The sequence below is a fragment of the Jaculus jaculus genome, chromosome 23 (genome assembly GCF_020740685.1).
Source record: "Jaculus jaculus isolate mJacJac1 chromosome 23, mJacJac1.mat.Y.cur, whole genome shotgun sequence".
In the NCBI taxonomy this organism is placed as follows: Eukaryota; Metazoa; Chordata; class Mammalia; order Rodentia; family Dipodidae; genus Jaculus; species Jaculus jaculus.
Genome location: NC_059124.1, coordinates 9,165,638 through 9,187,933, shown reverse-complemented (window position 1 = coordinate 9,187,933; position 22,296 = coordinate 9,165,638). Strand labels below are relative to the sequence as shown.

At 52.6% G+C, this 22,296-nt stretch overlaps 2 protein-coding genes across 7 annotated transcripts in view; one reads left to right on the top strand and one right to left on the bottom strand.

The window, feature by feature from the left end:
* Positions 1 to 3,496: 3,496 nt before the first annotated feature.
* On the bottom strand, positions 3,497 to 20,955 carry Ltbr (lymphotoxin beta receptor). 2 transcript variants are annotated; one of them, XM_045139693.1, is made up of 10 exons: positions 20,648 to 20,955; positions 11,851 to 11,947; positions 11,443 to 11,568; positions 11,211 to 11,363; positions 10,509 to 10,605; positions 10,229 to 10,302; positions 7,142 to 7,249; positions 6,879 to 6,904; positions 5,457 to 5,658; positions 3,497 to 4,358 (listed from the first exon to the last, which is right to left on the bottom strand). In XM_045139693.1, the coding sequence occupies exons 1-10, from the start codon at positions 20,666 to 20,668 to the stop codon at positions 4,117 to 4,119; spliced, it is 1,146 nt and encodes a 381-aa protein (XP_044995628.1). In that variant the 5' UTR covers positions 20,669 to 20,955; the 3' UTR covers positions 3,497 to 4,116. The 2 variants fall into 2 exon arrangements, with proteins under 2 accessions (XP_044995628.1, XP_044995627.1); XM_045139692.1 differs by lacking the exon at positions 20,648 to 20,955 and adding an exon at positions 12,100 to 12,195.
* A 674-nt stretch (positions 20,956 to 21,629) lies between these two features.
* Scnn1a (sodium channel epithelial 1 subunit alpha) overlaps positions 21,630 to 22,296 on the top strand; it is a 38,779-nt gene continuing 38,112 nt past the window's right edge. The window contains exon 1 of one of the 5 annotated variants that reach the window (XM_045139691.1): positions 21,630 to 21,656. The gene's annotated coding sequence lies outside the window, so the exon portion shown is untranslated. The other 4 variants (XM_045139687.1, XM_045139689.1, XM_045139690.1 and 1 more) reach the window with 4 other exon arrangements.

Sequence of the window (22,296 nt, the reverse complement as noted above, 5' to 3'; positions counted from 1 at the left end):
CAATTTTGCTGAACGTGGTGGCGCACGCCTTTAATCCCAGCACTTGGGAGGCAAAGGTAGGAGGATCATAATGAGTTTGAGGCCACCCTGAGACTCCATAGTGAATTCCAGGTCAGCCTGGGTGACAGTGAGACCCTACCTAGGAAAAAAAATTCTTTGTTCATTTATCTATTTGAAGCAGAGAGAGAGGAAGTGTGTGTGGGGGGAATCGAATGAATGTGGGCACTCCAATGCCTCCAGCCACTGCAAACAAACTCCAGATGCATGGCTTTAAGTGGTACTAGGGAATTGAACCCTGGGGTTGGCAGGTTTTGCAAGCAAGCACCTTTAACCACTGAGTCATATCCCAAGTCCTAAGGGTTTTTAAAAAATATTATTTATTTGACAGAGAAAGAGGGAGACAGAGATAGAGAGAGAGGGAAATGGCATGACAGGGCCTCCAACCACTGCAAATGAACTCCAGACACGTGCAACCCCTTGTGCATCTGGCTAATGTGGGTCCTGGGGAATCGAACCTGGTCCTTAGGCTTCGCAGGCAAAGGCCTTAACCACTAAGCAATCTCTCCAGCCCTGAAGTTTTTTTTTTTTTTTTAATTTTTATTTATTTGCATGGGGAGAGAAGAGAGAAAGCGAGAGAGGATAGGCAAGCCAAGAGTCTCCAGCCACTGCAAATGAATTCCAGATGCATGCGCCACTTTATGTGTCTGGCTTTATGTAAGTACTTGGGAATCAAACCCAGACCATCAAGCTTCACAGGCCAGTGCCTTAACCACTGAGTCATCTCTCCAGCCCTCCTAAAGTTTTTTTTTTTAATTATTAACTTATTATATTTATTGAGGGAAGTAGAGCCCCCCAAAAAAGGCACCCATGTGGCTAGAGATCCACGAGGAGGGCCTGGGAAAAAAAGTGTGGAAAGAGAAAAGAAAGTTCAAGGAGTTCCTGCCATGTGGGGAGCTGGAGGGATAAAGAACCCATGCGGAGAGTAAGGGCTGGGGCCCTCCAGGCCCAGCGGAAGGAAAAACTCATCCACAGCTGGAAGTTCCCAAGTGACCAGAGAGAGAGAGAGAGAGAGAGAGAGAGAGAGAGGGAGGGAATGGGTGCGCCAGGGCCTCCAGCCACTGCAAACAAACTCCAGATGCGTCCGCCATCTTGTGCGTCTGGCTTACATGGGTCCTGGGGAATGGAGCCTCAAACTAGGGTCCTTAGGCTTCACAGGCAAGTGCTTAACTCCTAAGCCATCTCTCCAGTCCCTTACTTTTTAAATTTTTTTATTTTATTTATTTGAGAGGAAGACAAGGCACACAAGGGCCTCCAGCCACTGCAAATGCGCTCCAGACTCATGCACCACCTAATACATCTGGCTTATGTGGGTCTTGGGGAGTCAAACCTGGGTCCTTAGCCTTCACAGGCAAGTGCCTTAACCACTAAGCCATCTCTCCATCCCATCTACCTTACTGTTTTGTTTTGTTTTTTTCGAGGTAGGGTCTCACTCTAGCCCAGGCTGACTCTGTATTTTCAGGGTGGCCTTGAATTCATGGCGATCCTCCTACCTCTGCCTCCCTAGTACTGGGATCACAGGCGTGCGCCACCATGCCTGGCCCAGCTTACTTTTTAAGAGAGGTTCTTTCACTGTTCTCAGAGCTCTACAATTGGGCTAGCCAGTTGACAGGCACATGCAACCACATCTGGCATTATTTTTTAAAAAAGGTGCTTGATTTATTTTTAGAGGAAAAAAAAAATATGTATATATATATCAAACACGGTAGTGACTTTGCTAAATTGTTTAAAAGCTAATTTTTAGCCGGGCGTGGTGGCGCATGCCTTTAATCCCAGCACTCGGGAGGCAGAGGTGGGAGGAACGCCGGTGAGTTCGAGGCCACCCGGAGACCGCAGAGTGAATTCCAGGTCAGCCTGGGCTTGAGTGAGACCCTACCTCGAAAAACAAAAACAAACAAACAAAAATAAATTCAAAAAATAATAATTTTAAAAAACTTTTTATTGACAACCTCCATACATATACATGATGGATCCTGATTGTGGGCATCTCCCACCACCCTCCATGTCCCCCTCCCATGAAGCCCTTCTTCTTTCCAACTAGTCCTCTTCTGGTTTTGATGTCATTATTTTTCTCTGTCTTTTGTCCTCACGGTGTTGAGGTCATAAGTAGAGGGCGTCAGCCACATGCTGGGCGGTCCTGAACGCAATGGTAGCTTTGCGTCTGGAAGACACATTCCAAAGACCTCCTCCCCTTCCTTTGGCTCTCACACTGTTTCTAGCCCAGCCTCCTCACGAGCCACGGAGGGGTGTGACAGAGACATTGCTCGGTGCCGACCACCCCGCTGTCACTTCTTCTCAGCACTTTGATGAGCTCTGCGTCTCCCCAGAGGTCACCACCATCTGAAACGAGAAGCTTCTCTAACCCAAAGTGAGAGTAGCGTCAGTATACGGGTATGAACATAAATATTTAGTGGACAATTTGGTGGGGATAATGTCTCCCCTTAGCCAAACGACTGGAGCAGCTTCCCTTCAGCCAGATGGTTTTGACTCGGTTTGCAGGACCAAATTCCCTCCTGTGGAGCAGGCCTCAAATCCAAATCGCAGAGCAACTGGTTGCTCTCATAACGGACATGCCACCATCGCACCAGTTGGTACATCTGGCCTGGCTGGCTGATGGCGGAGCTTGCAGAGTCCGTAGCAAGCCTGGGGATGACTTTTCTGCCCCAGCAGGCTGCATGGCTCTTTCCAGAACTATGGTAGTGGACGAGGTGGCGGCTTCTGGCTCAGCTCCAGCTTGACTTCTCAGTGATCTGCAGTCCTAGCATGTGATATCTACAGCCACATGGTCCTGTCAGCTAGTTTCGGTGGGCAACCAAGAGCCTTGGCAATATTCTGTACTGTCTTGGGGACATTAGGAACCTCACTGATGAACCACTCACTGGAAGATATCCCAACCTGGGCACTAAAAGGTTTCTGTAATAATCTGTGGTTTCTGGAAGCAACATTATTCAACTCACAGGGTACTTGGGCCCAAATTTATCTATTTATTTATTTGGTTTTTCGAGGTAGGGTCTCGCTCTAGCCCAGGCTGATCTGGAATTCACTATGGAGTCTCAGGGTGGCCTCGAACTCACGGCGATCCTCCTACCTCTGCCTCCCGAGTGCTGGGATTAAAGGCTTGCGCCACCATGCCCTGCCTTTTTTTTTTTAACAGTTTTTTTTGTTTTTTTTTTTGTTTTTTTTTTTTTTTTTTTTTTAGCTAGTGAAGGTTTCCATATGGCTTATTCCTAACATCTTTGATTTTGATTACCTTCCGCCCACCTCCTTCTCTCCTCTACTGTCCTCCGCTGGCCACGTGGCACTTTTATGCCGAGTGCCGGGACCCAACTTCCTCACAACTGTGCGCTGAGCCGCCGCCCTAGCCAGGAGCACCGATTCGCTGGTCTTTGGTATTGTCTTAATGATCTAGTGTTCCTATGCAAAGCCCAGGAAGACCCAGTCTCAATCTCAGATTTATTTGCCTGTGATTACAATTTATAAAATGCACTTGCCGTTCTCCTCCCATTCGCTAATGCCCCCCAAACCCCCATTCTCACTAACTCGCTCTCCTCCCTCAGGAGAGTCTCAGGAGATTTCATCCTCACCAGTCTGCCCAGTCCACGTGGCACGGGCCCTCAGGGCCTCTGCCTCTGAAGGTTGGGATGAGTACCGCAGAGACTTGGGAGGTGCCCACGAAGTCCTTACGTGTGACCTTGGGACTGGCTTCCTCCTGTGCCATGCTTAGGGTGCAGAGTGCCACGGCTGGCAGCAGCTGGCATCACATGCCCTTGTCTGCGCCCGAGGCTGAGCCAGTGCAGCCCGGAGGGTCAGGCGCGTCCGCACTGAGCTCGCAGGCTTGCTAAGGCCAGCGGTGAGAGTCTTGGGGCAGGACCGGCACCCGGCCCAGCCCCCAGGTGCCTGTGAGGCCCAGGCCTTTTAGGGTCAGCCTCGCATCGCCCACCCAGGCCCCTGTGAGTCCTGTGTGGGTGGGGCAGCCTCAAGGAGAAGCGCTTGAGCCTTCTCCTTGCTGTTCACACACAACATCAGGCGTAGGGGATAAGCTGGCTCCCTGGAGTCCTGTTAAAGGTCTTGGCATCCCAGTGTCTCTGTCTCAGCCAGATGCCAAGCTTTGCCATCCTCCTGGTAGGGTGTAGAAAGCTCAGAAGGGCTAGGGGTCCCCTCTTCAGGAGTGGGATACGGAGGCTCAGGGGGAGCTGGGGGATCTCCAGGGCCCCTTGCGCCCCCCAGCACTGGCCCGTTGTAGATGTAGATGTTGCCAGTGACTGTGACGGAGCCTCCGGTGACGTGAATCCCATTCGCACCTATGAGAAGAGAAGTAGAATGGGAGGGTCTACTTCCAGAATCCTCCCAGCCCCCTTCCCCTTTCCTCCTCTGCTGCTGGGTTTGTTGCCTGAAGCAAGGCTTCACTCTGTAATCTCAGGGTGGCCTTGGACTCATGGCAATCCTCCTACCTCAGCCTCTCAAGTGCTGGTATTAAAGGCGTGGGCCACCACACCTGGCTGCTTAAAAGAATTTTGTGTGTGTGCATATGTGTGTGTGACCTGCATGTGCATGTGTGGGGCGGTATGTGCATGTGTGGCGCAGGTCTGAGGACAACCTTGAGAGCCCATCCTTGCCTTCTGTCTTTTTGAGGAAGGGTCTCTTGTTTGCTGCTGGCTTTCGGGAAGTTGTCAATGCAGTGGCTGTAGTGGCTTTGTGTGGGTTCTGGGGATCTGAGCTCAGATACACATACACCCCCTGCAAGCACTTTATCCAGAGAGCTGCTTACCAGCCCTGCTACTGCTTGCTTTCCTCCTTCCTTCCTTTTTTTTTTTTTTGAAAACATATTGGGCCGGAGAGGTGGCTTAGCAGTTAAGGCATTTGCCTGCGAAGCCTAAGGACCCAGGTTCCATTCCCAGGACCCATGTAAATCCAGATGCCCAAGGTGGCACATGCGTCTGGAATTCATTTGCAGTGGCTGGAGACCCTGGTGTGCCTATTCTCTCCCTCTCTCTCTCCCTCTCTCTCTCTCTCTCTCTCTCTCTCTCTCTCTCCAATAAATCAATGAACAAATAAATATTTAAAATATTTACTTGTGTGTGTAAGTGCGTGTGTATGAGTGATCAAATGTCTGTCTGGCTCTATGTGAGTGACTGGGGAACTGAACCAGGACCAGTCAGCTCTTTCCGGTGAGCCATGTCCCCCGACGCCGGCTACTGCTTTCTGAAGCTCTGGATACGTTCCTCTGCTTCTGGTTGTCATACCCTTCCCATCGTCTTGCTCGTGACAGTGGCCAGCTGTCGGAAGCTGTCTTGCCTCTGCTCAGGCCTTTTTGTTTCATCGGAACCATATTCTTTCCCCTGCTAACTCACCCACCCATCCCTCCTCCCTCCAGCAGCCGGCATGTCTGCCCAGCTCACCGTGAGCCACCTGGCCCTGCTCCGCAGCCTCAGCCTCTGGCTCCACCTGGCCCAGTGGACTCTGCTGTTGGAGCCTCACTTCCTCCCGCACCTCGGGAGCTCTGTCGGGAGGCGGAGACAAGTCTCGGGGGCCGGGTAGGAGTGGCTGTGCCTGGTCGGGGAAACAGGGGTTGACTCTGGGAGCCGGTGAGACGGCTTCTCCCTGCAGAAAAGAAACCGAGGACCGACGAGTGAGGACCCAGACTCGCCTCTCCTTAGCGCCAACCCCACTGCTTGGGCTCCAGCCCTCTGCCAACTGCTTCTGCTCGCCCAGCCTTTGGGGTGCCGAGTGCACCCCAATTCCTGCAGCCTTCTCTCCGCCGGCTTCCTGGCTGACCCCCTCGCTTCTTCAGCCCCCTGCTCAGAGATCTGGGCACCTTAAAGAACATACCCCACCCTTCGCTGTCACTCACTGTCCCCCTTCCCTCCTTTACTGTGTACCTGATGCATATTTCACTTTGTTTTTATTTAGTGAGGATTTTTTCCCCCTCACTCTATCCCAGGCTGGTCCCAGGCTGGCCAGGAACTCACTCTGTAATTCCAGTCTGGCCTTGAATTGATCCTATCTCTGCCTCCCAAGTGCTGAGATTACAGGCATATTATTTCATTTATTCTTTTATTTATTTATTTGACAGAGAAAGAGGGAGAGCGAGAGAGAATGGGCACGCCAAGGCCTCCAGCCACTTCAAACGAACTCCAGATGCGTGTGCCCCCTTGAGCATCTGGTTTACGTGGGTCTTGGGGAATCGAACCTGGGTCCTTTAGCTTTGCAGGCAAACGCGTTAACAGCTAAGCCATCCCTCCAGCCGCTTCTCCCCCCTTTTTTGAGGCAGGGTCTCACTTTAGCTCAGGCTGACCTGGAATTCACTAATGGAGTCTGCGGTTGGCCTTGAACTCATGGTGATCCTCCTACCTCTGCCTCCCTGATTGCTGGGATTAAAGGCATGCACCACCATGCCCGACTTATTTATTTATTTATTTATTTACTTACTTAACCAAACTCCAGATGCATGTGCCACCTTGTCACCTTGTGCATCTGGCTTACGTGGGTCTTGGGAAAATGAACCCGGGTCCTTTGGCTTTGTAGGCAAGCACCTTAACTGCTAAGCCAGCCCTCCGGCCCTCATTTATTTTTGAGGTAAGGTTTTTTCCGTAGACTAGGCCAGCCTGGAATTCATTGTAAAGCCCCACGGTGGCCTCAAACTCACTCTCCAGAGCTCTAGGATTACAGGCCTGGTTGAACCACCACCTTTAGTTTTGTGCAGCTTGGCAATGCCTAGCCAAGTGTTCTAACCACTGAGCTACATCTCCAGCAGACTGCAAGTGTGCTGGAGTCTGCCTCAGCCCTCTCCACCCCTCCACTGGCCTTCTGGCCTCCATTACCTCTGGATGCCTCTTGAGCAGAGTTCCTGAAACAGAAAACAGAATGGTCTGAAAGCCTGGAACTCCCAACCTCTCCCCAGACCACCATGCATGGCTGCGCCCTGGGGTCCCAGGACAGGGTGCCTTTATCATCCTCTGCGGCCTCTGCGTAGGGGCTGCAGGAAGACGCTGAGTCTTGCGGACATGGGATGGGCACCAGGTCTTGGGCCCGGGACTCGCCCTCCCCTCCACCTCCACCTGGGCCCGCAGCAGCTCCTTCCTACCCAGCTTCCTGCACACGGAGGGGTGCCGCGTCCAGGTGCAGGCCAGCGCGGCACTGAAGAGCAGGAAGCAGCCCAGGGGCAGCAGGATGGTCAGCAGCAGCATGTGTCCTGCCAGGACAGCGGAGGGACGGGTGGAGAAGAGAGCTGAGGAGGGGCAGTTCGATTCTTGGGGAACCCCGACAGAGAGCTTTTCCCCAGGCTGGAGAGATGGCTTAGCAGTTAAGCGCTTGCCTGTGAAGCCTAAGGACCCCGGTTCGAGGCTTGATTCCCCAGGACCCACGTTAGCCAGATGCACAAGGGGGCGCACGCATCTGGAGTTAGTTTGCAGTGGCTGGAAGCCCTGGCGCGCCCATTCTCTCTCTATCTGTTTCTCTCTCTCTCTCTCTCATTCTCAAATAAATAAATAAATAAATGAACAAAAAAAATTAAAAACATATATATTAAAAATAATTTTAAAAGTTGGAGCTCCGATAGTTGCTTCTTAGTTGAAAAACTTCAAGAGAACACAGAAAAATACTTAGGATGCACTGTTCTTTAGGTCAGTCTTGGGTTAGCGAGACAGGTCAGCTCATCAAACGTGAGGACCCAAGTCGGCTCCCCAGACCCCACGTAATGCCAGACATGGAAGCTGGTGTTCCCACGGGGAGATGGGAAGCAGTGCCAGGAGACTCCCAGACGGCTTGAGGGCCAACGAGCCTGGCAAACGGGCACAGGAGTGAGCGTGAGACCCTGCCTCAAAGAAGGCGGAAGGCAAGGACCAAGGTGGTTTTGAGCATGGGTGTGTGTGTGTGTGTGTGTGTGTGCACGGAGAGCAGAGGACAACCTGTGTGTGTGCCTCAGTGTTGCCACTGACAGTGTGGAGTCCCCACAGCCTCTACGCCAGGCTGTCCCTGCACACGCACACACACACACACACACAATTTTTAAAATTTTTCTTTCTTTTTGTTTTTTCGATATAGGGTCTCGCTCTAGCCCAGGCTGACTTGGAATTCACTATGTAGTCTCAGGGTGGCCTCGAACTCACGGCGATCCTTCTACCTCTGCCTCCGGAGTGCTGGGATTAAAGGCATGCACTACGATGCTGAGCTCCAACTTGTTATTTTTTTAATGTTTTGTTTATTTATTTATTTAAGAACCACAGACAGAGAGAGAAAGAGGCAGATAGAGACAGACAGAGAATGGGCACGCCAGGGCTTCCAGCCACTGCAAACTAACTCCAGATGCATGCACCCCCTTGTGCATCTGGCTAATGTGGGTCCTGGGGAATCAAGCTTCGAACCGGGGTCCTTAGGCTTCACAGGCAAGCGCTTAACCGCTAAACCATCTTATTGCTCCAGCCCCAATTTCTTTCTTCCTTTTTTTTTTCTTAAAAAAAGAGGCAGGTAGACAGAGAGAAATGGCTACTCTCACTTTTGGTTAGAGAACCTTCTCTTTTCAGAGGGCAGTGACCTTGGGATGACTCAGAAGGCACCATGGTGCTGAGAAGAAGTGACAGGAGTGCTCAGCACTGCAATTCCTCTATCACACCTTCCAAGACTCAGGGTCCATTGCAGAAGAGGCAGAAAGAATGTAAGAGCCAAAGGAAGGGCAGGACTCCTTGCAACGTGCTCCTCCAGACACAGAATGTCCTGGATATCCATGACCTCACAGTGCCTGACACTACCTACACAAGACCATCACAATAGGAGGAAAAGATGATGACATCAAAATAAAAGAGAGAGAGATTGAGAGGGGGAGGGGATAGGATGGAGAGTGGAGTTTCAAAGGGGAAACTGGGGGGAGAGAGGGAATTATCATGGGATATTGTTTACAGTCATGGAAGTTGTCAATAAAAATAAATAAGCTGGGTGTGGTGGCGCACGCCTTTAATCCCAGCACTCGGGAGGCAGAGGTAGGAGGAATGCCGTGATTTCGAGGCCACCCTTAGATTACAGAGTGAATTTCAGGTCAGCATGAGCTAGAGTGAGACCCTACCTCAAAAAACAAACAACAAATAAATAAAGGGATAAAAAAGAAAGAATGGGCGCGCCAGGGCCTTCAGCAGCTGCAAACAAACTCTAGATGCATGTGTCATCTTGTGCATCTGGCTTATGTGGGTTCTGGGGGATTGAACCGCAGTCCTTAGGCTTTGCAGGCAAATGCCTTAACTGCTGAGCCATCTCTCCAGACCTTTCTTTTTCTTTCTGTTGTAACTATTATTATTATTGGTTTTGGAGATTGAAGTAAAGACCTTGTGCATTCCAGGCAAGCACTCTACCACTTAGCTACATCCTAGTCCTTCCAATTTATATTTATTTATTTATTTGTTTGTTTGTTTGCAAGAAGAGACAGACAGAGAGAGAGAGAGAAAGTATGGGCATGCCAGGGCCCATGGCCAGTGTAAACAAACTCCAGACTATGCACCACCTTGTGTATCTGGTTTTATATGGGTACCAGGGAATCAAGCTTGGATTATTTATTAGGTCTTGCAGGCAAACTTCTGAACCACTGAGCCATCTTTCCAGCCCTTTATTTATTTATTTCTTCTTTCTTTTGTTCTTTTCTCCTTTTCTTTTCTTTTTGTTTTAAGTTTTTCAAGGTAATGTCTCACTCTAGCCCAGGCTGACCTGGAATTCACTATGTAGTCTCAGGGTAGACTCAAACTCATAGCGATCCTCCTACCTCTGCCTCCCAAGTGCTAGGATGAAAGGCGTGTGCCACCACGACTGGCCTTTCCTTCCTTCCTTTCATTTGAGAGAGAGAGAGAAAAAAAAAAGAAAGGCAGATAGAGAGAGGGAGAGAATGGGCGTGCTAGGGCCTCCAGCCTCTGCAAACGAACTCCAGATGCATGCACTACGTTGTGCATCTGGCTTACGTCCTGGAAAATTGAACCTGGGTCTTTCGGCGTTGCAGGCAGGCAAAGACTTTAACTGCTAAGCCATCTCTCCACACCCGCCTCCCCCTCCCCGCCCCCCCACCAATTTCTTTTCAATTGATTTTTCTTCTTCATTCAATCCTGGGAAGGAAGGGTTCATCTTTTCCCCCATTTTACGAATAAGGGTGATCTTCCTAGATTCTGCCTTATGTCCCTCAGCCCCAGCTTCTCACCTGGTGGATTTTTGCAACGCGTGTCAGACTGGGCAGTCCCCGGAGCAGCCTCCACCAGGCCCTGGTCTTCACACCTGTGGAAGGACAAGGACTGTGAGCTCACCTGGGTGTCATCCGCCAGCGCCCAGCTCCGGGGAGGACATGGGAGACAGTGGCCAGGTGAGCCTGTGCAGTCAAGGATGACCAGAGAGTGAGCATTAATTAGGCTTTTGTGTGTGTGTGTGTGTGTGTGTGTGTGTGTGTGGAAAGAGGGGAATAGTGTGGGCAAGGATGCTCTCACCTGGTGTGGGGTTGGCAGAGGGCCCTGGGAGAGGAAGTGTTCTGGAAGTACCCTTCCTTGCAGGGGACACAGTTGATATCAGTCTCTGTAGCGTCATCTGGCAAGAGAAAGGCAGGTCAGCCAGGATGAGTGGGCAGGTGGAAGCCCAGCTGTGGACTCCCTTTGTGCCCACAAGGCGGTCTCCTGCTTGCCAACCACCTTATTCTGTAGTTGTCACCTTCTCCAAGCTGCCTGCCACTTGGCCCAAGTTTCCGCGCTACTGACAGGAGCCCCCCTCCAGGTTCCCAGCGCCTGCCCCCCAATTCCCTCTACGCCGCAGACCCCTCCTGTGAACCTTCCGCACGGAAGGAGCACCGAAGAAAACTACAGGGGCGACGCAGGTCACAATGGACACGACGCCATGGTCCTTGACCTTGACGCCCTGTTTTTTTTTTTTAATTTATTTTATTTATTTGCAAGCACACAGAGAGAAAGAGATAGAGAAGAGAGACCGACAGAGAGAGAGAATGGGTGTGCCAGGGCCTCTAGCCTCTGTAAAGGAACTCCAGAAGCCTGCGTCCCTTTGTGCATCTGGCTAACGTGGGTCCTGGGGAATCGAGCCTCGAACCGGGGTCCTTCGGCTTCACAGGCAAGCGCTTAACCGCTCAGCCATGTCTCCAGCCCGACACCCTGTTCCCATGGACGCCCCCAGCGTCCTCTGACCTGTCATCTCTGCCTCCATGCCAGGTGGGCACGTGGGAAGCCGTTCGCAGTGTTCACACACGTTGTTCCAGTGGACGCAGAACATCCCTGGCTGGCAGCGGCACTCAGGCTGGCGATCACTGGTACAGGGGGCAACCTCCTCGAAGCCTAGCACTGGTGCGGACGTGGAGGAGTCAGAGGAAGGCTGTGCCCCGGGAGGTGCCCACCTCCCAGCTACAGCCGCTCCACTCACCAGAGTCACAGGGGCGGCACAGCTGGCAGAAGGAGAGGTGGTTCCAGTGCTCGTTGTAGTAATTTTGGGCACACGTGGCGCAGACTGTGTCCTGGGTTCGGCTGCATTCGGCAGAGACATACTTGCCTGTGAGGTGAGCCCCGGGGCCACGGGGGGACAGAAGGGCGTCAGGAAGAGGGGTCCACCCTCACTTCTGCTTCATGTGTGACCCCAGTGCCCCCTCTTGGTCCCCTGGCACGGCGGCTACCTCTCCTCCGACAGGTAAAGCATGACAATGACCCGTGCTTCCCAGCGGGCCGTTTGCCAGCCGGTTTTCCCGCGGGACAGTGTCGGTGTGCCTGTGACCCATGCCCAGTCCCGGGCATCTCGTGGGGCGCACGGGCGGGGGGGGGGGGCACCGCTTCTCACCTGGCGGGCAGCGGGAGCAGCAAGTCTGATACCTGGGCTCGTAATACTCCCGTTCTGCGTTCCAGCAGCTCTGGTTTTCCGTGCGGTACGGAGGCACCTTCCAGGGCACGGGTGGGTGGGGATGGGCAAGGTTCAGCTTGGGAAAGGCGGGCGGCGGGCGGCGGGGGTGGGGGGTGCTCCGCTTCCCCACCTCGTCCCCGCTGCCCACCCGCGACACCACCCCGACACCCCCAGGCCTCTGCCCCTCACCGGCCGGGCTGGAGACGCGGACAGCAGCCCGCACAGGCCCAGCAGCAGCGGCCCCCAGGCCAGGCCGCGGGCACCGGCGCGCGGGCGCGGGCGCATGGCGCTGCCCCCGGCCCCGGGCCCGGCAGGAAGGTGGGCAGCGGCGCAGGCGACCCCCGGTCCTCGCCAGGCCCCAGCGGCCGGGCCGATGTGCGCCCCCCGCCCCCCGGGGGCCCGGGCCTGGCCTCCAGGGGCTGCGGCGGCGGCGGCCGGGCTCAGGAAGTGGGAGTGGAGCGCGGGCGCGGGGCGGGCCGGCCGGGACGGGGGCCGGGGCCGGGCCAGCCGGCCTGTCGCAATCGCCGCCCGGGAGAGGAACTGGCTCGGCAGCCTCGACGTAGGCCGGGAGAGGCGGGGGCGGGGTGGCCGGGAAAGCACGTGAGAGCCAGCCGAGGCCCGGAACCGGCCGCCTCCCTGCTCCCCCGAAGCCCAGCCCCGCGCCCTTTAATCCCAGCCACCCGGGAGGCAAGAGATGGGAGGATCGCCGTGAGTTCGAGGCCACCCTGAGACTACGTACGTAGTGAATTCCGGGTCAGCCTGGGCCAGAGTGAGACCCTACCCTCCAAAAGACAAAAAATAAATAAGTACGGCTGGAGAGATGGCTTAGCCGTCAAGACGTTTGCCTGAGAAGTCTGAGTGAGTACCCAGGTTGCATTCCCCAGGACCCACATGAGCCAAATGCACAAGGTGGCACATGCATCTGGAGTTCCTTTGCAGTGGCTAGAGGCCCTGGCGCACGCATTTGCTCTCTTTCTCATACATACATACATACATACATACATATATATATATGTATGTTACATAATGTATGCATGTATATTTTACAATAATAATAATGAGCCAGGTGTGATGGCGCACGCCTTTAATCACAGCACGAGGGAGGCAAAGGTAAGAGGACTGCCATGAGTTCGAGGCCACCCTGAGACTACATAGTGAGTTCCAAGTCACCCTGGGCTAGAGCGAGACCCTACCTTAAAAAAACAAAAACAAGCCGGGCATGGTGGCGCACGCCTTTACTCCCAACACTCGGGAGGCAGAGGTAGGAGGATCGCCGTGAGTTCAAGGCCACCCTGAGACTACAGAGTTAATTCCAGGTCAGCTTGGACCAGAGTGAGACCCTACCTGGAAAAACAAAAAAAAAAAAACAAAAACAAAAACAAAAAATTAAAAAAAGAAAAATGAGAGAGAGCGAGTGAGCGAGAGCCCAGCAGGAGCCCGGGACATAAGAACTTTGAGGCAGCGCAGTGGACAACCTGAGCGACACTTCTGACAAAGACGGAGGCTTCGGGGACTCACAGCGCAATAGCAGCGAGACCCAGAAGGCAGCCAGTGTCCCCGCCCCAAACACCCCACTTGGCAAATGCTAAGTTAACACAACAAGCCACCAGGCTTCCACCCTGCTGGTCCATCAAACCCACATGCCCGTGGACACACCCCTGGACCCTGGAGATGGTGCCCCGGTGCCCAGGCCCGTCCTCCTTTCCTCCTGGGCCCTCCCTCCCTGCAAGAGTGGAGGACGCACTGACTCCAGGTCTCGGTGAGTGTGGACAGCTGGGCACCCCAGGTTCAGCTTGTGTGCCCATGAGCCCGTGGATCCCTTTGAATGAGGGGAGCAGAGAGCCCACCCAGTGTAGTCCCATCATCTTCTGGGAAGACCGGGGCTCAAGGTGCCCAGCAAAAGAGAGTAAGATTCCAAGGCTGCTCTGCCTGGTGCCCCCTTTCTTCCCACCATGGCCTTTGAACCTATTAACAACCCACTGAGTTTCTTGTGGTTGTGTATAGCCCCCACCCCCCTGCCCAAGTTTCGGTCCTGGCGCCCTCCGTGTGCCCCAGAGGATTGCCATGGCTCTGGGAAACATCTGTTCCTCCAGGCTGCACAGTCCCTGGGAAGACTCACTGTTTCGTTTCTCCCCCAGTGGCCTGCAGTGGATCTGGAGGCTAGGTTCTCAGAGCTTAACGCAGTGTGTCACATGCCACGTGTCTAGAACACCTCATAAATAAATAAATAAATAAATAAGGATATTCACATTACTTAGCTCGTCCATTGGCAGAACTAGCCTAGAGTCCAGGACTCTTAATTTCTAGGTCCCAGCTCACTCTAACATCCCTGCTGCCCCCTTCTGACTTCGGGGAGTCTCCTTGGGGATGAAGGGGCTTGAGATAGGTTACCTAGGCACCAGTGCCTCTTCCTGGCCAGTCTTGGTGGAGATGTGAGGTGTTGGTGCAGGAGTGAGTTCGAGGAGAGGTCACAAAAGGCTGAAGGGCCAGTCCTGCCTAGGCATTAGGTGTGGTGCTTCGTGGGGCCCTCTCTCCTCACCTTTCACAGGCCCGGTGGCTGTACTCTGCAGTCACCGACGGACACAGAAGGGCCACGTCCACCTGTAGATGCAGCGACTATTTGAACAGCAGTTGGTGCTCTGGGCTTCGGCTTTTTCCAAGTCTAGGGGGCTGGGGCTGCCACTGGAGTCACTTCAAGCTCGTAGGAGCATAAAGCAGTATGAGTGGCCTTACGTCAGGTTTTTTTGTTTTGTTTTGTTAAGGTAGGGTCTCACTCTAAGTCAGGCTGACCTGGAACTCACTATGTAGTCTCAGGCTGGCCTTGAATTCACAGAGATCCTCCTACCTTCTTTTTTTTTTTTTTAAATATTTATTTATTTATTTGACAGAGAAAGGGAGAGAGAGAGAGAAAGAGGAAGAGGATGGGAACGCCAGGGCCTCCAGCCACTGCAAACGAACTCCAGACGCGTGCGCCCCCTTGTGCATCTGGCTAATGTGGGTCCTGGGGAATTGAACCCGAGTCCTTTGGCTTTGCAGGCAAATGTCTTAACAGCTAAGCCATCCCTCCAGCCCCCTCTTACCTCCTTGGCCTCCCAAGTGCTGAGATTAAAGATGTGCATCACCATAACCAGGCTGTTTTTTTTTTTTTTAGGTTTATTTTTATTTATTTATTTGAGACAGAGAGAGGGAGAGAAAGAGATAGAGGAGGGAGAGAGAGAGAGAGAGAGAAAGTAAGAATGGGCTTGCCAGGGTCTCCAGCCACTGCAAACAAACTCCAGACACATGCACCACCATGTGCATCTGGCTTACGTGGGACCCGGAGAATCAAACCTGGGTCCTTAGGCTTTGCAGGCAGGCGCCTTAACAGCTAAGCCATCTCTCCAGCCCTATTATTTATTTATTTATTTTTAATACAGGGTTTTGCTATCTAGCTATGGCAGGCCTTGAACTTGCAGTCCTCCTTCCTCAACCAGTGAGTGCTGGGATTACAAGCACGTACTTCCATGCCTGGCTTTCAAATCCTTTTAAGCCCTTGATAGCTGCAGTTTATTGAGTTTGCTGCTCAGCCCCTGATATCGCTCCAGCTCTCAAGGAGCCCGCAGATGTAAGCTTTGCCATCACTCGCCCTCTGGACGTCTTTGCTGGTGCCAGTTGGCTGCTGGGTTGGCTGGTAGATCTGCCCCTCACCCTGCCCTGCGGTGCTGCGGGTGGGTCCTGGGAACTACCTTTCCCAGATTCTCTTCGCGCTGCCGCCAGTAGGAGGCGCTGGCAGGTGAGCCGGAGCAGGTGGAGGATGGACGGAGCCAGGCCCCAGCCCGTGCCAGGTAGCTGCCACTTAGCTCCGGTTGCACAGGCTTCTGGGTCGGGTCCTGCTGTTAGAGAGCCGCGCCCTGCTTTGCTGACTTGGGGGCCCGCCTCGCCGAATGCTCTTCCGTGACGCCTGAATTCCCTCTGCTAGATTTCTTCCTTGTGAGCAGGGAATAGTGGCGCCCGCCTACAAAGGGGGAAGCAGGGGGGATCAGGAGTTCAAGGTCAACCCTTGGCTGTACAGTGAGTTTGAAGTTAGCCTGGTCTCCATGAGACCTTGTCTCAAAATATTTTATTTTAATTTTGGGGGGCGGAGGCTGGAGGGATGGCTTAGCTGTTAGGGCATTTGCCTGCAAAGCCAGAGGACCCAGGTTCGATTCCCCAGGGCCCGTGTTAGCCAGATGCACAAGGGGGCGCACGCGTATGGAGTTCGTTTGCAGTGGCTGGAGGCCCTGGAGCGCCCATTCTCTCTCTCTTTCTCAGTCAAGTAAATAAATAATAAAATATTTTTAATATATTTTTTCTTCTGTGTGGCAGACTTAAGTATGAACTTCCCTCCTTAGAAAATGATAGGCAAGTCTTTTTTGTTGTTTGTTTCTGTTTTTCTTAAAAAAAAAATTATGGGGGCGTAGATAGAAAGAGTGGGCATGCCGGGGCTCCTAACCACTGCAAATGAACTCCAGATGCATGTGCCCTCTTGTGCACCTGGCTTATGTGGGTACTGGGTAATTGAACCTGAGTCCTTAAACTTTGCAGGCAAGTGCCTTAACCGCTAAGCCATCTCTCCAGCCCTGATTTTGTGTTTTGTGTTTCGATGTAGGGTCTTGCTCTAGTCCAGGCAGGCTGACCTGGAAATTCACTATATAGTCTCAGGCTGGCCTCCAACTCACTGCAGTCCTCCTACCTCTGCCTCCCGAGTGCTGGGATTCAAGGCGTGCACCACCACACCCAGCCAGTATATTTTTCTTTAAAAAAAATACTTTTATTTATTTATGAGAGAGAGGAGAAGGAAGGGAGGGAGAATGGGTACACCAGGACCTCTTGCCACTGCAAAGAAATTCCAGACACATGTGCCGCCTTTTGGCATCTGGCTTTAGAGGGGTACTGGGGAATGGAGCAAGTGCCTTTAACTGATCAGCCATCTCTCCAGCCCTGCTAAGTCCTATCTTAGCCAAAGGAATGAATCTCTAATGGTGAACTTCTAAGCATCTTTCCAGCTCACTAGACTGAGAATGCCAGGAGGGATTTTTCTGGGCCTTCATTTTAGACTCATACTATATAAAGGAAAAGAAAAGAAAACTTGAACTTGAGGCCAGTGTGAGGCCGGCTACAGTGAAACCCTGCCCCTCCAAAATCAAACCAAACATGTAAATCTATAGACATACAGAGGGGCTTGGGAAATGGCTCAGCAGTTAAAGGTGCTTGCCTGCAAAGCCTAAGGACCTGGGTTTGATTCCCTATACCCATGTAAAGCCAAATGTACAAGGTGGTGTGCATGTGTCTGGGGTTCCTTCCTTGTAGTGGCTAGATGCTCTGGCACACCATTTCTCTCTCTCTCTCCCCCTCTCTGACTCTGCTTGTAAACAACCAACCAAATAAATAAATACAATATTAAAAAAAAAAAAACAAGAAAAATGGGCTGGAGAGATGGCTTAGCAGTTAAGATGGTTGCCTGCAAAGCCAAAGGACACAGGTTCAATTCCCCAAGACTCACGTAAGTCAGATGCACAAGGTGGCGCATGTATCTGCAGTTCGTCATAGCAGCTAAAGGCCCTGGTGTGCCCATTCTCTCTCTTTCTCTCTCTCTCTAAAAGAAAGAAAGAAATAATTAAAAAGAAAAAAAAAGGAAACAAGAAAAGGGGCTGGAGAAATGGCTTAGCGGTTAAAGCACTTGCCTGTGAAGTTTAAGGACTCAGGTTCAATGTCCTAGTACCCACATAAGCCAGATGCACAAGGTGTTAAGAAGCATCTGGAGTCTGTTTGCAGTGGCTAGAGGCCCTGGCACACCCAATTCTCTCTCTCTCTCTCTCTCAAATAAATTAAATTTTAAAAAGAGGGCTGGAGAGATGGTTTAGCGGTTAAGGTGCTTGCCTGCAAAGCCAAAGGACCCAGGTTTGATTCCCCAGGACCCACATAAAGCCAGATGCAAAGGGTGGTACATGCATCTGGTATTCATTTGCAGTGACTAGAGGCCCTGGGCCACCTATTCTCTCTCTGTCTCTCTGACTGCCTCTTTCTCTCTCTCTCTCAAATAAATAAAATATATTTAAAACTTAAAAGAAAGAAAACAAGAGCCGGGCGTGGTGGTGCACGCCTTTAATCCCAGCACTCGGGAGGCAGAGGTAGGAGGATTGCTGTGAGTTCGAGGCTACCCTGAGACTACATAGTGAGTTCCAGGTCAGCCTGAGCCAGAGTGAGACCCCACCTTGAAAAACAAACAAACAAAAGAAGAAAGAAAGAAAACGTGTGTGTGTGTGTGTGTGTGTGTGTGTGTGTGTGTGTGTGTGTAATGGTGGTGTGTTTGGGTAATCCCAGAATTTAAGACTGTGAGCCCAGACCAACTAGTGAGTTCAAGGTCAGCCTGGATAACAGAGGGAGACCGTGTCTGGGTTGGAGTGTGCATGGTATTTCAAAAGGAGCTCTGACAACTGCACAGTTCTGAGGCTTCTATTTCCCTGATAACAGGCTTGCACTGGCCCATTCCAGATCTCCAGTCCTGTGGTCTCCGAGACAAGCCACTCTTCTACTGGAGTCGCCAAGTTCTCTGGAGCAGGCCTCCTCACACAGAGTTCCTGAGATGAAAACTCTGTCATGCTGCCTTAAGCCAGGACTTGGCTTTCAGTCATCAGTTAGCAAACAGAAGAGGCAGGGAGGAGCTTCTCGGAACCTCAGAGATCAAACAGTCAGCACCCTGCTCGCAGGACACGGGTTTAGGGGCCCATGGAGAGGTGGGGGCAGTTCCAAACAGTTCTCAGGTACAGCCAGGAAGCTGGGACTGTACTAATGAATCCTTGGGCTCTGTGCTAGTGCGTGAGCCCCTCCTGGCAGCCTGGCTCCCTGTGAGTCTGCGGCTGCATTACCTCAGGAAGTGTATAAATGGCAAAGTGACAACCTCAGGGCTGCAGAGATGGCTTAGTGGTTAAGGCCCTTGCCTGTGAAGCCTAAGGACCGGGATTCAATTCCCCAGGACCCATGTTAGCCAGATGCACAAGGTGGTGCACGTGTCTGGAGTTTGTTTGCACTGGCTGGAGGCACTGGCGTGCCCATTCTCTCTCTCTTTCTCTCCCTCTCTCTGCCTCCAATAAATAAAAAATATATATATATTTTTAAAAGAGACAACCTCAAAGGAAAACTCTGAATTCTGTTTTAAAACTGCTATTGTTGGGGCTGGAGAGATGGCTCAATGGTTAAGGTACTTGCCTGCAAAACCTAATGACCCAGGTTCAATTTCCCAATACCCACATAAAGCCATATTTATTTGCAATGGCAAGAAGCCCTAGGGTGCCCATTCTCTTTCTTTCTCTCTCCTTGGAAATAAATGAATAAATATTTTTAAAAACTGCTATTGTTTTGTGATGTTAGAAAAATTGGTTTATAGTTTTGGAGGGACAGGTTTTTTTATGCATTTCTTTATATTTTTAAAACTTTTTTTTTTTTGAGGTAAGGTCTTGCTGTAGCCCAGGCTGACCTAGAATTCACTGTGTAGTCTCAGGGTGGCTTCCAACTCATGGTAATCCTGCTACCTCTGCCTGCTGGGTGCCGGGATTAAAGGCATCTGCTACCATGTCTGACAAAACTTTTTATTGGTAATTTTTATATATGTATATAATATATCTTGATCATAATTCCCTCTTCTTACCTTTCCTTTTCCCACCTCCTCTGTCCCCCTTCCACTGAACCTCTTTTGTTTTTCTTTTGTTTTTTCCAAGGTAAGGGTCTCACTCTTGCCCAGGCTAACCTGGCACTCTGTAGTCCCAGGGTGGCCTCAGACTCATGGCAATCCTCCTACCTCTGCTTCCTGAGTGCTGGGCCACCGCACCTGGCTGAGTCCTATATTCTAAGGGTCAGTGTCCTCATCTAAAAAATGAAGAAAGCTGGGTGTGGTGACGTCTTTAACCCCAGCACTCGGGAGGCAGAGGTAGGAGGATCACCGTGAGCTCAAGGCCAACCTGAGACTACATAGTGAATTCCAGGTCAGCCTGAGCTAGAGTGAGACCCTACCTCAGAAAACCAAGGAAAAAGAAGAAGGAGGAGGAGGAGGAGAATAAGGTAAAGGCCAGGTATGGTGCATGCCTCTAATCCCAGCACTCAGGAGGCAGAGGTAGAAGGATTGCTGTGAGCTTGAGGCCAGCCTGGGGTAGTCAGCCTGGGGGGTAGGGGGAGAGAGCAAGATAAGGGCTGGTTAAGGCATTTGCCTGCAAAACCAAAGGAACCTGGTCAGATTCCCCAGGACACACATTAGCCAGTTGCACAGGGGGCACATGCGTCTGTAGTTCGTTTGCATTGGCTGGAGGCCCTGGCACGCCATTCTCTGTCTCTCTCTCTCTCCCCCTCCCCCTCTTTCTCTGTCAAATAAATAAATAAAGCCGGGCGTGGTGGCACACGCCTTTAATCCCAGCACTCGGGAGGCAGAGGTAGGAGGGTCACCATGAGTTCGAGACCACCCTGAGACTCCATAGTGAATTCCAGGTCAGCCTGGGCTAGAGTGAGACCCTACCTCGAAAAACCAAAACCAAACAAACAAACGAAAATAATAAGTAAATAAAAAGTAAAAAAAAAAAAAAAGAATAAGATAAGGCTGCTCCCTGTGGACCCTCCTCCCTCCTCTTTGGTAAACTCCTTGTTCTTCAAGATCCCTCTGAGCGAGACCCCACCCCCTGTGCAACTCCCCTTGCCCCTCTCCCAGGCTACCTCAGCCCTTGGTTCTCACCTCAGCCTCCGCGATCCTCATGCCATTGTTGCAGGCCTGTCTCAGTCCACGAGCTTCTCTTCTCGTTAGTGCTCAGGTCCAGGCCCATGGGAACCCCATGCCTGACACTTACTAGTGAGCGTACAAGGCTCACTGCTTCCAGCCTTCACTCTTGCTTGGGTTAGATCAGGACCCAGGTTGCGGAGGAAAACAGTTCCGATCAAAGTAGCTCTCTAGGGCAGACTCTACTTGGGCCATGCCTCCCTGCCCTCTTGTGTCTCAGCGCTTGCTGTCCCTGACGTTTCCTGGATCCTAATCTGTGACCGCAAGGCCCTCTTGGCCCCCACGCCCATGTTACCTCTTGGTGCCCACATTCCTGCAACCCAGTGACCACAACAGGGGGCATTACACATTCCTGGCTTGGCAGCTGATGGAGTCAAAAAGGACAGAGTGTCCCAGGCCTGGCCCAGCCCCCTGCTTCTCCTGGGTCCCTCCCTGGCCTGGACACGGCTGGGGGCGGAGTCCAGAGGAAAGAGAATAGGGGGGCCGGGAAGAAAAGGACCGGGAACCAGCGCCCACTTTTGTAGGGTCCCTTTTTTTTCTTGATCTGGGACCCTGACTGTAAGGCTGATCTGGGGTGCCATTGGAAGGACCCCCCCAGACTAGAGGGGCCCCTCGATCCTGCAAGCCCACTTAAGATTCCCTTGGCTTTCCTGCCTAAGGGGAGAGTGCTTTTGAGGTTGACTCCCTCGACTACACCATCATCCATCTCCCTCCAGCTTTCCAGGCTTCCATCGGCCTTCCCAGTTCTCTGGGTTTGCCTCCTTGATGACCCTTTAAAATCCCTGCCACCGGGAAGATGCCAGGTTTACCTGTACCCAACAACCCTCCTCTGGGGAGAGCTCCGGGCTCTGGCTCCTCCTCGGCCCCTCCCCCCCGGCCTGGCTTACCTTTAATTGAGATGCTAATGAGATTTCTGTCCTTCCACACCGGGGCTGAGGACGGGCGGGCCTGGTACTGCACCTGTCAGGTGAGAGGGTGGAGAGACCCGGGCTGCCAGATTGAACTGGACAGGAACCAGTTCCAGCCCAGCCACACCTGGGAGCCAGGGGCGGGAGGCAGCTCCGACCTCCTGCAGCCCCGTGTTACCCCAGGGCAGAGAGGGGGAGTCGCCACCCAGCTACAGGCCAGAACCTAGAGAAAGGAGCCCGGGCAGGTAGAGGGGTAGGTAGGGGAGGAGGGAAGAGGAAGACAGGCGGGATCCGAGAGCCTAGGACTGGGAGGGAAGGTAGACTAGGAAGGAGAGAGAGAGCCAGAGTCTGACAGGTCGGGAGGGTGTTAGAGCCCCAGCCGGCCCCCCAGTTCCAGAGGAGGAGGCTGGAGGGAGAGGCTGCTGAGCTAGGCCGAGGGAGGAGGCGTTAGCTGGGAAGCCAGAGTGGCCTCATCTGAGAAGTCGCCAGGCCACTCCAGGGAAGCCCAGTGCCAGCTCACTGTCTGGCACTCCAGCAGGCCGCCTGGCTCCTGGAAAGGTAGAGGAGGGTGGAAGAACCGGGGCAGGCGAGGGAGGGGACTGACACTGGGATGCGGGCTTGGCCAGGGGCAGCCCCCACTCTGCATCCAGACTGGTGACGTGGGAGGGCATCAGTGCCCAGACCCGAGCCTTGACCCAG

Coding starts and splice junctions, on each gene's coding strand:
- Ltbr (XM_045139692.1), bottom strand. CDS start 12,195: ATGCGCCCGCGCCCGCGCGCCGGTGCCCGCGGCCTGGCCTGGGGGCCG. Junction 11,569..11,850: donor CTGCTCCCGCTGCCCGCCAG/GTGAGAAGCGGT, acceptor CTCACCTCACAG/GCAAGTATGTCTCTGCCGAA. Junction 10,303..10,508: donor CTCTGCCAACCCCACACCAG/GTGAGAGCATCC, acceptor GTCCTTCCACAG/GTGTGAAGACCAGGGCCTGG.